Raw genomic sequence first — 11,301 nt, 5'->3', positions numbered from 1 at the left:
GTAATTCCAGCACTCTGGGATGCCGAGGCGGGTGGATCACCTGAGGTCAGGAGTTCAAGACCAGCCTGGCCAACATGGTGAAACCCCTGTCTCTACTAAAAATACAAAATTAGCTGGATATGGTGGCCCACGCCTGTAATCCCAGCTACTTGGGAGGCTGAGGTAGGAGAATCGCTTGAACCTGGGAGGCGGAGGTTGCAGTGAGCCAAGATCATGCCACTGCACTCCAGACTGGGTGACAGAGCGAAATTCCATCTCAAAAAAAAAAAGAAAAAAGGAGAGAGAAACGGGTGTCCCTGTGTTGCCCAAGCTGATCTCCAACTCCTGGCCACAAGTGATCCACAGTTGATGCTCGATGTTTACTTAGCTGAGATTGTTAAGCAGAGCACCTACACATCTGTGTGATGTGAGATTCTTCATTTGTGTGGTGCACTGTGTCGCAAGGGGAAAGCAAACACACACACACACACACACATATGTATATAGAGAGAGCATACACATGCATGTAAACTAGAACATAGGCCCCTGTGGGAGAGCAGATGGTACTGCTTCTGGCAACATTGAAGCCTGCTCGATTTAAAGGGAGAGGAAATAGATTCTACCTCTCAATAGGGGTGGCAAGGTTCTGAAAGCACTTGTGGGACTAGGAATATTGCTGTAGCCATTTTTGAAACATGCAGTTTTTCTGGAGAAGACTGTAGAGGAAGTGGCATTGAACTGAACCTGGAAGGATGATGAATTTGGGACTTGGTTTCAGGAGAATGGAGGGAAAACCATGTGCATAAAGATGCAAAGTGGGGCATCTGCCAGGCACATTCAGTAAACCAGTCTGGCAAAGGAGTCATACTGAGGAATAGTGGGTGTAAGGTTGGAGAGTGATAGTAGGGATAGAATTAGGGAAGCTTTGTTTTGAAGTCCAGGTTAAGGAATTGAGATTCAATAGAATAATTACTGAAGATTTCTAAGCAGGAATTTTTTAAAAAAAAGGAAAGAAAGGGAGAAGAGAAGTGTTCCTAGATTGATCAGACAGGAGTGTGTCTAATGGATTGGAAGAGAAAACAAGCTATTGCATAAATTTAGATGAGAGATAATAAAAATCCCGAACTATGGTGGTGGTAGTGGTAACAGGGAAGAATACAATTCATGCTGACTGAGTAAAGGGTAATGGAGAGGCGGAGTCAAAGACACTTCTGGGGTTTCAGAATGGAATCACAGTAGAGAATAAAGGCCTATTTGACATAGTTAGCTGGGTTGGGAGTGTCCAAAGAGGTAGACATGGAGATGCCTTCCCTGACTTGACTGGGACAGAGCCTGATACAGCTCCATGTCCCTCTTCTTCATTGCCCTTATCCATGGTTGCACTTGCACATTTATGTAATTATTTGATTAATGCTTTCTGTTTATTACACTAAGCTCTGTGAGGGCAGACTTTGTTTTTTACTATCCATTATTTCCAGTGCCTAGAACAGTGTCTAGTGCAGGAAGTGCCCAGCAAATGTTTGTTGAATGCTGTTGATCATTGTAGGCAGAGGGAAACACCTTGTGCCGAGGCATAGACCATGAAATTACAATATTCAAGGAGTGTGATGGCCAGAGAGATAGCTGAGGGTCAGTTTAGTGTCTTATTGTGGAGGACTTTGAATGGCAAACTGAAAAGTCAGGACATTTTTCTGTTGTGGTGGGTAACTAATGATGGTGACTTTATCTCAGAGAAGAGACACAATTATTTTGGTTTTATTTTTTAAATAAGACAATTCTGGTTCCAGTGTGGAGAAAGGAAGTTGAAGACAGGAAAATCAGTCAGTGACAGTCCATATGGGAAATAACAAATACATCATTAAAAAAAAAATCTCTTGAAATAATCCCATTTTAGAAAATTGGTTTAAATATTATTAAGAACTACATTTGTCATACTTTGGATTTAGAGACTAGGTTTAAGATGTCTTTTTTAAATAAAAAATAAATTGGGCCGGGCGCGGTGGCTCAAGCCTGTAATCCCAGCACTTTGGGAGGCCGAGGCGGGTGGATCACGAGGTCAAGAGATCGAGACCATCCTGGTCAACATGGTGAAACCCCATCTCTACTAAAAATACAAAAATTCAGCTGGGCATGGTGGTGTGTGCCTGTAATCCCAGCTACTCAGGAGGCTGAGGCAGGAGAATTGCCTGAACCCAGGAGGCGGAGGTTGCGGTGAGCTGAGATCGCGCCATTGCACTCCAGCCTGGGTAACATGAGTGAAACTCCGTCTCAAAAAAAAAAAAAATAAAATAAAATAAAAAATAAATAAATTGATCAGTAACCATATACTTTACATTCATTACTCATTGTTAAATATTTTATAAATATTTTAGTTGTGGAATCCAGTGAAGAATGAAAAATTGCAAGAACTTTTCTTGCAAGAGGTACAGATGGGAGAACTTTGGTTATCTAGAGGTAAGAATGTAAATGTTCTTTTGTGAGTTACTATGAAAGCTTATACTTGAGAAATATTTATTGATCAGTATTTATGTCAAATAACTAGCTAGATGTGTGTTCACCAACTTGCCTCATTAAAGAAAAACAATCCAGCATGTTCACTTCATCACATTGTACTCTTCTATTATGTTAAGAGTTAGTGTTCAAGTCATAGACTTGGAAGCGGGCAAACGGAGGAGCAAAGCCAAATATAAAAATACCTTATTTATTGTCATGTAAAATTCTAAGTCAGTGAGTTTTCCAGGTGACTAAATGTTAAGAATAAAAACTTTTTGCAGGGGCCGGGCGCGGTGGCTCAAGCCTGTAATCCCAGCACTGTGGGAGGCTGAGGCGGGTGGATCACGAGGTCAAGAGATCGAGACCATCCTGGTCAACATGGTGAAACCTTGTCTCTACTAAAAATACAAAACATTAGCTGGGCACGGTGGTGCGTGCCTGTAATCCCAGCGACTCAGGAGGCTGAGGCAGGAGAATTGCCTGAACCCAGGAGGCGGAGGTTGCGGTGAGCCGAGATCGCGCCATTGCACTCCAGCCTGGGTAACAAGAGCGAAACTCCGTCTCAAAAAAAAAAAAAAAAAACTTTTTGCTGGGTGTGGTGGCTCATACCTGTAATCCCAACACTTTGGGAGGCCAAGGGGAGAGGATTGCTTGAGGCCAACAGTTTGAGACCAGGTTGGGCAACAAAGCAATATCCCACCTCTGCAAAAAACTAAGTTAGGTACCATGGTATGCACCTCTAGTCCCAGCTACTCATCAGTGAGGTGACAGCATCACTTGAGCCCAAGTGTTTGTAGCTGCAGTGGTGATGTCACCACTATACTCCAGCCTGGAAGACACAGTGAGACTCTGTCTGGGAAAAACAAACAAAACAACTTTAAAAAGTTCTAACTGCTTTATAAAAATGTTCCTGCTTTCTTAGAATGTTCTTAATACTTATTTACTTTCTTGATAAATTAATTCCCTATGAATGTCCATTCTTTTACTGTTTAATGGAGTGATGCCTGTCAGGCTATCTTACACTTAATGGCCACATTTTGAGTTATAATTTATTTCTACCTAATTGCAGATGGATTTGAGAAAACTTCATAATACTTTCAGGCAAAATGATGGCAGATAATATTATTATTATATAAATATACATAATCATAATGTCCTTATTCTGGTGTTAAACCCTGGAAAGGAAAAAAATTTGTCTTGAGGCTTCTTACTTTAAGAAGTAGCTGATGACAAATAAAAAAAATAAATAAATAAAAAACAAAAAAAAAAAAAAAAAAAAAACAAAAGAAAAAAAAACAAAAATAAATAAAAATAAAAAAGAAGTAACTGATGTTGCTGGATAAGCCAGCATTACACCCATCAGTACAATCTATATATATATATTTTTAAGTGTTGCAAACTCCCTTGCATATCACAGTGCCTATACCTGTTTTTGCCTCTTTCTGTTGTCTTTTTTTTTCAAAGATTTTGTTTTTCAGTCTGTGAACAGCATCCTCCAGGATTTATAAAAACAAAGAGGAGGCCGGGCGCGGTGGCTCAAGGCCTGTAATCCCAGCACTTTGGGAGGCTGAGGCGGGTGGATCACGAGGTCAAGAGATCGAGACCATCCTGGTCAACATGGTGAAACCCCGTCTCTACTAAAAATACACAAAATTAGCTGGGCATGGTGGTGCGTGCCTGTAATCTCAGCTACTCAGGAGGCTGAGGCAGGAGAATTGCCTGAACCAGGAGGCGGAGGTTGCGGTGAGCCGAGATCGCGCCATTGCACTCCAGCCTGGGTAACATGAGTGAAACTCCGTCTCCAAAAAAAACAAACAAACAAACAAACAAACAAAAAAAAACAAAGAGGAAGTCTAAATCCAAGACAACTCACAGCAACACCCAAGATTTTTACTTTATTCAGTGGCTTAAACCTTTATAAAGGTTTTGAGAAATGAAAAAGTTGTAGGCATTCAAAATCATTGCACATTAATTGCTGTTATTTGTATTTTAATATTTTGTTTAGTACTGATCTTTGCTTTCAGATGGGGTAATTTTTTAAATGGACTAAAAATACCTACTAACATTAATGATCTTTGCTTTTAGATGGAGTCATTTTTGAAATGGACTAAAAATACCTGCTAAATATTGGTGACAAAATGTACAGTTACAACTGACTTAAATGATATAAACAGAAATGATTTATGTAAACTAGTGAAGCTTACACCTAAAGACCTTTATTTGCATAGGCCTCTAAGGCCCTCAAGCTAATTTTTTTTTTTTTTTTTTTTGAGATGGAGTTTTGCTCTTGTTGCCTCGGCTGGAGTGCAATGGCTCGATCTCTGCCCCCTGCAACCTCCACCTCCCAGGTACAGGTGATTCCCCTGCCTCAGCCTCTCAAGTAGCTGGGATTACAGGTGTGCACCACCACACCCAGCTAATTTTGTATTTTTAGAAGACATTGGGTTTCACCCAATGTGAAAGTTGGTCAGGCTGGTCTTGAACTCTTGACCTCAAGTGATCCACCCGCCTCGGCCTCCCAAAGTGCTAGGATTACAGGCATGAGCCACCACACCTGCCACCCCTAGCAATTTTGTACTCATAATTCTATATTCTTTTTTGTAAACAAGGGCCTTCAAATTGCGGAGAAGAAAGTTCTAAATTGTAAGTCAAAAGAAAAAAGATGATTTATCACATTTTATTCCTATTCATTTTATGAGTTATAATAGTTTAATTAGATTTAGGGGTGATCTGAACATACCTTGCAAACTTTGGTTTAAAAATTTTTAACTGCTAAATTATTTAATAGCTTTTTTTTTGAGGGGGGGGTGGTGGACAGTGTCTCATTCTGTCACCCAGGCTGGAAGGCAATGGAATTATCTTGGCTCAGCCTCCCAGGTTCAAGCAATTCTGTGTCTCAGCCTTCCAAGTAGCTGGGATTATATAGGTGGGTGCCATCACACCTGGCTAATTTTTCCATTTTTAGTAGAGACTGCGTTTTGCCATGTTGGCCAGGCTGGTCTTGAACTGGCCTCAACTGAAATGCCTGCCTCAGCCTCCCAAAGTGCTGGGATTACAGGCGTGAGCCCCAGCCCCCTAATAGTTCTTTACAGAAGTCCATCAAACCCCAAACCAATTAAATCAGAATCTATGGAGGTGGAACCCAGGTGTCAGTATTAAAAAAAAAAAAAACTCCCTAGATGCCAGGTGTGGTAGCTCACACTTGTAATCCCAGCACTTTGGGAGGCTGAGGAGGCTGACTCATGAGGTCAGGAGTTCGAGACAGCCTGACCAACATGGTGAAACCCCGTCTCTACTAAAAATGCAAAAATTAGGCTGGTGGCACGCGCCTGTTGTCCCAGCTACTCAGGAGACTGAGGTAGGAGAATCGCTTGAGCCAAGGAGGCGGAGGTTGCAGTGAGCTGAGATTGCGCCACTGCACTCCAGCCTGGGTGACAGAGGGAGATTCTGTCTCCAAAAAAAACCCAACTCCTCCTTACGTTACTAAAACATTGAGAACCAACCAGTACAGTATTCTAGCCAGTGTGGCAATTTTTTACCCTTTTCCGCAATCTTCTTAACTTTCTCCATTCCCCTTTGCCATCACCCCCAATTTTCATCATTTTGCTGTCAGGTAAAATACAGTTCTTTAGCCACCTCAATGGTGGCTACGTTTATATGAGGCCATAGGGACAATAATTTTGATTGAAATTTCTGAGGAGCTGGTGTGATTCAATATATTGGTTGATTCCATTATTTGACCTAGTTGACTGGTATTGTTAGCACCACCAATCTTGAGAACAGGTACTATTATATCTTATGTTGAAAATGTAAAATTTGATGTATTTAAGTCAGGACATATCCTTATCATTTTCTAGTTTAAGCTTAATATCAATCTTTGGAAAGCATTTTTTTCTGTCACGCATTCTTCTCTTCATATGATCGTGTATTTCAACAGATAAATGGAAAACTAGCTTCAGCTAATAAGAACCTATAATTATATTTACCTGTAGGGCCCTATTTTATTTTCTACTCACTTACATATGTCAAGATTTAAACTCCTGTGATTACTGAATACCTGAAGACAGGCAGTACTCTAGTCTCAAGGGTCAGAAAATTAGGTTCTATTCCTAATGCTGGCATTAATCAGCATTGAAGCTCTACATCATTTCACTCATCTTTGACTCACTTTCCTTAAAGTAAAACAAGGGGACGAGAATCATTCCATGTTCTGACTTAAACAGAAATGCTATGATTAATTTTCACTCTTCACAATTTTTCATTCTGTTACGTCAAAGTCAGTCATCCTAAAACTCATTTTAAAACTGTGCTTAGAAATCAGAGATCGTAAATCTCTTTTTTTCCTCTGGGTATGTAATTCATGTTACACTAAATCTTGCTTTAACTCTTTGATAGTGAAATCTATTTTTTTTTAAAGTTCCATTTAGCTAGAACATCAGATGTTTCCTCTATATTTTATCAATCACACATGTAAAGATAGCCTATCAGATATTAATAAAAGCAGACAAAAAAACCCTCAGTATACTCTTCCCTCCATACCCAAAGTATAGAACATGAGCATTTCCAGTGCAAAAGTGCACTTCTAAACAGTAAGAGCATACTGGTTTTATTTGGCCCAAAATTATTAATATTGCAGCTTCATCACTGTGAAGCTCAACATCTTCCCTCATATTTGCACTCTACTCTTCACAAGACTTGTCTAGTCTTTAGTTTGATATGCTTTTTTTTAAAGCTTGTTGCTTTCTTGGATTTGTAGAATGTCTGTTTTAAATAACTTTAAATTTTTGCTGAAAACTTGTCATTCTGTTTCAGGAGAGCATAGAATGGGGGTTCAGCACCTCAGCAATGCTCTTTTAGTGTGCAGACAACCACAGGAACTTCTGAAGGTTTTCAAACACACACTCCCTCCCAAGGTATTTGAGATGCTGCTGCACAAAATTCCCCTTTTTTGCCAGGTGAGCAAATATTTAATTATCTTTGTGAAGTGTAAACAGTAAATAGCTATGTTATGCTTGAATATCAAACTATGTGTGTGAATTGCCCAAAATCTTAAATAAGTGAAATCTCTGAATTTTGGCTGCTTTAAGAGAAGCAAGCCTATTCTTTCATGTTCCTTTGACTATAATTGCGTATTTTGTTGAGTATTATCCGTATTTCAACACTTCAATTTTAAAGCAGAACAATACTTCTGCTTCCATTAACATACAAAACAGAAATCACTTTGGCAAATTTAAACATACAGGCTAACTAGTGTTTCCTTAAATATAGGTTTAAAATGGTATCAAATGAAATCTATTCATAAGCCGGTTGATTAGTAAGTATTAGCCCACTTACATTTTACTAAACTGCTTGGTTTACTTTTGCATCACCTAGAATTTCCTGCAGATGCTTGGATTTGTTTCAGGATTCATTAGCCATAAGACATTAACTTTGGTTTACTTATTATCATTGACAAGCCTTAAAATCGTTTTTGTATGACTGTCAGCTTCTGAACAAAACACAAACATGAACTCCATTACAGTGTAATAGTCAACTCTTAAATATTACCAAATTAGGGCAGATGGGATGGTTTCCTGAAGATATATGAAAATGTAGGTAAAATAAGAATATGAAATGCCTACCCTGACACAAGAAGGGAGGCAAGAAAAGGATTGTGTATTGAAATGATTAGCAAGTAACTATTTTATGTATTCACCAGCAATTTGAAGCAGACATGAATGAACAGAAATGCTGGGAGGATGAGCCTGATTGAAAAACATTTCAACATTTCTACAGTCCAATGAGAATATTATATATAAACAACTGCTCAGTGATATTTCCATTTATTTTACTTTTAGTAATAAAAATTTTTCTATCTCATACATGATTGAACACATAATTTGCTTTAAAATTCACAGTCACAATTGAAGAAACAATGGTTTATTTTTCTAATCAAGTGACCAAGGTGCTGAATCAAAAGGCCTCAACAAATGTTACATCTTATTTCATTGAACAATAAGACCTTCTATTTTGATTATTCTTGGTAAATAGCAATTTTGTTTCTCCAGTGGTTTCCATATGCCAAACAGTCATGACAGATGGTTTAACATGGTGGTTACTGCTTTCAAGGGATTCTATCAGATGAATCCTCATTTTCAGTAAAGCAGCTATTGGCAATCTTTCATCAAAGGTCCATCCATCAGGACTTCTCTATCGTGGTTGGCCAAGGAGTCCTGCTTTGGCTGCCAGGGCTTCATTCTGCTGAATATGATATTCCTGAAATCTCATGGATATTCTTTGTGTCATTTTTAAATATTTCTGTAAGCAATGTTCTGAACAGGTGGTCTAGGAATGAAAAGGGAAGATCCAAGAGGCAACACAAAAATATGAATTTTTTTAAATGTATGAATTCTGAAAGAACCAGTGGGTAGTTTGCTTTTCTTTGAATATATCTGAGAATTAAATAGTATTAATTGGCAGCAGCTGACCATAGCTTTCAACTGACACTTTCATCCACTGACAAGCATTAATATATATTGAATGCCCACCAGTTTGTAGTCACTAAGAGCAATGGTAAGTCTATGCTTTCAAGAAGCTTCTGGACTAGATTTTCTGCAGATGTATTAAGTCAAAGCCCAGTAAGTTTTTTCCTTTTTAATGAGAAACAACATTCTTAATTCTCAACCTTTTACTTTTTATGTATTAATTTTTTTGAGACAGGTTCTCTCTCTGTTGCCCAGGGTAGAATGCAGTGGTTCACTGTGGCCTCAACCTCCTGGGCTTAAGTGATCCTCCTACTTCAGCTCCTGGAGTAGCTAAGACTACAGGCACACACTACCATGCGTGGCTAATTTTTAATTTTATTTTTTAGTAGAGATGAGGTCTCACTATGTTGCCCAGGCTGGTGCTTTTCTTTTTTTTCTTTTTCTTTTTTTTTTTTTGTCAGAGTCTTGTTCTGTCGCCCAGGCTAGAGTGCAGTAGTGTAATCACAGCTCACTGCCACCTCTGCATCCTGGGCTCAGGTGACCCTGTCACCTCAGCTCCCGACTAGCTGGGATCACAGGCACGTGCCAGCATGTCCAGCTATTTTTATTTCTTCTAAAGACAGGGTTTCACCATGTTGCTGAGGCTGGTTTCGAACTCCTGGGCTCAAGTGATCCACCTGTTTTGGGTTTCCAAAGTGCTAGGAGTTCAAAGTTACACTGAGCTATGATTATGCCATTGCACTCCAGCCTGGGTGACAGAACAAGACCTCATCTTAAAAAAACAAGTTAAGACTTCTAATTGGATTGGGTTTTCAGTATGAGCCACCAAATTCAAGCTTTGTTTTTTCCAAAGCCAACCAGAATTCCCAAGGCCATACAGAAAGCTGTGCCAAGTTTCTCTCGGTTGGCCATCTTGACTGAAAGCTAATTAGTAAGAATCTTTGCTGTGGAACAATATCTCAGCAGCTGCAGGCATCTTCTCTAAAATGATCTGACTTGGCACAGTGTAACTGTCATATTAAACGTGGCGCTGTTAAACTCAATGCCATGGGTCGGTCACTGCTTCAGTTCTTCCAAGCAATGAAACATAAAAGATAGTCTAAATTCTTGTAATAAGTAGGAACAAGTGAAATGCTTAGGGGGATCCTACTTACAGTGTTTATGACAAGCTTGGAGAATTTTAGTGAGTAACAATTTCCATACCTCTTCAGGTTTTACTTCTCTTGTTGTGAAGTCTTTAACACAGTCCAAAAAGCAGGTCTCTGTAAGTTTATTGTAGGTCCCCAGAAATTCCTTAAACTACAAACAAACCAGAATGTTCTTTAATACATGGTTTTTAAAACAAAGATTTGAAACTTAAATTACTAGTATTTTATATTTAGACAAAATATATGGTAACACTTGAAATCATAGTTATTATACTAACTTAAATGGGTACAATATGATCTACAACATAGTCTTATTTTCTAGTTGAATATTTAATTTTTCCTTATCAGTCAAATTAAAAATACATATGCTTTATATCATTTACTATCCATTTTGGAAATGAAATAGAAATAATTGTTTTGTGAAACCACTGGCTGACATTTTTTTTTTTTTTTTGAGATGGAGTCTTGCTCTGTTGCCCGGGCTGGAGTGCGGTGGTGTGATATTAGCACACTGCAGCCTCTGCCTCCTGGGTCAAATGATTCTCCTGCCTCAACCTCCCAGGTAGCTGGGACTTTCAGGTGTCTGCCACCACGCCTGGCTAATTTTTGTATTTTTATGAGACAGGGCTTCACCATGTTGGCCAGGCTGGTCTCGAACTCCTGACCTCAAGTGATCCACCCGTCTGGGCCTCCCAAAGTACTGAGATTACAGGTCTGAGCCACTGCACCCAGCCGACATGGTGGCATTAGTAGCACCTTACATTTTTTTGCAGTATCTTTCCCCCCTTAATGAGAATACCTTACCTGCTTTATCTGATCAGATTCTGGTATTTGTGCAGCCATATTCTTCTGGTACCTTTATTTAGTCACCTAATTTAAAAATTAAAAAAAAAAGTTTGTCAATCTATAAACAAATGTTTTTAGTCTAACTGAAGAGTTTGGGAATCACTGCTTGTATTTTGTAAATCTGTGTATCTAATTGTATGCCACCCCCCAATTTCTCAGATCATTAATGACCATAGAATCTTACAGCTGAGAATCAGATTTTCTAATGCTAGTTTGGGACTCAAAGGCCCTATCTAAATCTCTGCTACTTTGCTAAGCTACTTGTTTAAAGCCCCATTACTAGGTGGGTTATAAAGGAAACCAAAAAGGTGTGAGGTTTGGGCTTAAAAAAAAAATAGAAAAATCTGGGTGTGGTGACTCCCAACTGTAAT

The 11,301-nt window shown here is 39.0% G+C and overlaps 2 protein-coding genes across 2 annotated transcripts in view; one reads left to right on the top strand and one right to left on the bottom strand.

Moving 5' to 3' along the window:
* The window catches only part of TOMM20L (translocase of outer mitochondrial membrane 20 like), a 9,658-nt gene extending 1,325 nt beyond the window's left edge, over window positions 1–8,333 (top strand). The window contains exons 3-5 of the mRNA XM_017531052.2: window positions 2,352–2,433; window positions 7,285–7,427; window positions 8,171–8,333. Of these exons, the coding sequence (XP_017386541.1) occupies window positions 2,352–2,433; window positions 7,285–7,427; window positions 8,171–8,224 (279 nt within the window). The 3' untranslated portion in view covers window positions 8,225–8,333. The remainder of the gene's footprint in view (window positions 1–2,351; window positions 2,434–7,284; window positions 7,428–8,170) is intronic.
* On the bottom strand, window positions 7,583–11,091 carry TIMM9 (translocase of inner mitochondrial membrane 9). The gene is made up of 3 exons (XM_017531051.2): window positions 10,889–11,091; window positions 10,140–10,235; window positions 7,583–8,796 (listed from the first exon to the last, which is right to left on the bottom strand). Exons 1-3 carry the CDS (start codon window positions 10,925–10,927, stop codon window positions 8,662–8,664), a joined length of 270 nt encoding a protein of 89 aa, XP_017386540.1. The 5' UTR covers window positions 10,928–11,091; the 3' UTR covers window positions 7,583–8,661.
* Window positions 11,092–11,301: the final 210 nt, after the last annotated feature.

The sequence above is a fragment of the Cebus imitator genome, unplaced genomic scaffold (genome assembly GCF_001604975.1).
Source record: "Cebus imitator isolate Cc_AM_T3 unplaced genomic scaffold, Cebus_imitator-1.0 Scaffold70, whole genome shotgun sequence".
Taxonomy (NCBI): domain Eukaryota; kingdom Metazoa; phylum Chordata; class Mammalia; order Primates; family Cebidae; genus Cebus; species Cebus imitator.
The sequence above is the reverse complement of the archived record's forward strand: the minus strand, read 5'-3'. Positions and strand labels throughout refer to the sequence as shown.

Coding starts and splice junctions, on each gene's coding strand:
- TIMM9 (XM_017531051.2), bottom strand. CDS start 10,927: ATGGCTGCACAAATACCAGAATCTGATCAGATAAAGCAG. Junction 10,236..10,888: donor AATCTGATCAGATAAAGCAG/GTAAGGTATTCT, acceptor GTTTGTTTGTAG/TTTAAGGAATTTCTGGGGAC. Junction 8,797..10,139: donor GAGAAGTAAAACCTGAAGAG/GTATGGAAATTG, acceptor TTTCATTCCTAG/ACCACCTGTTCAGAACATTG.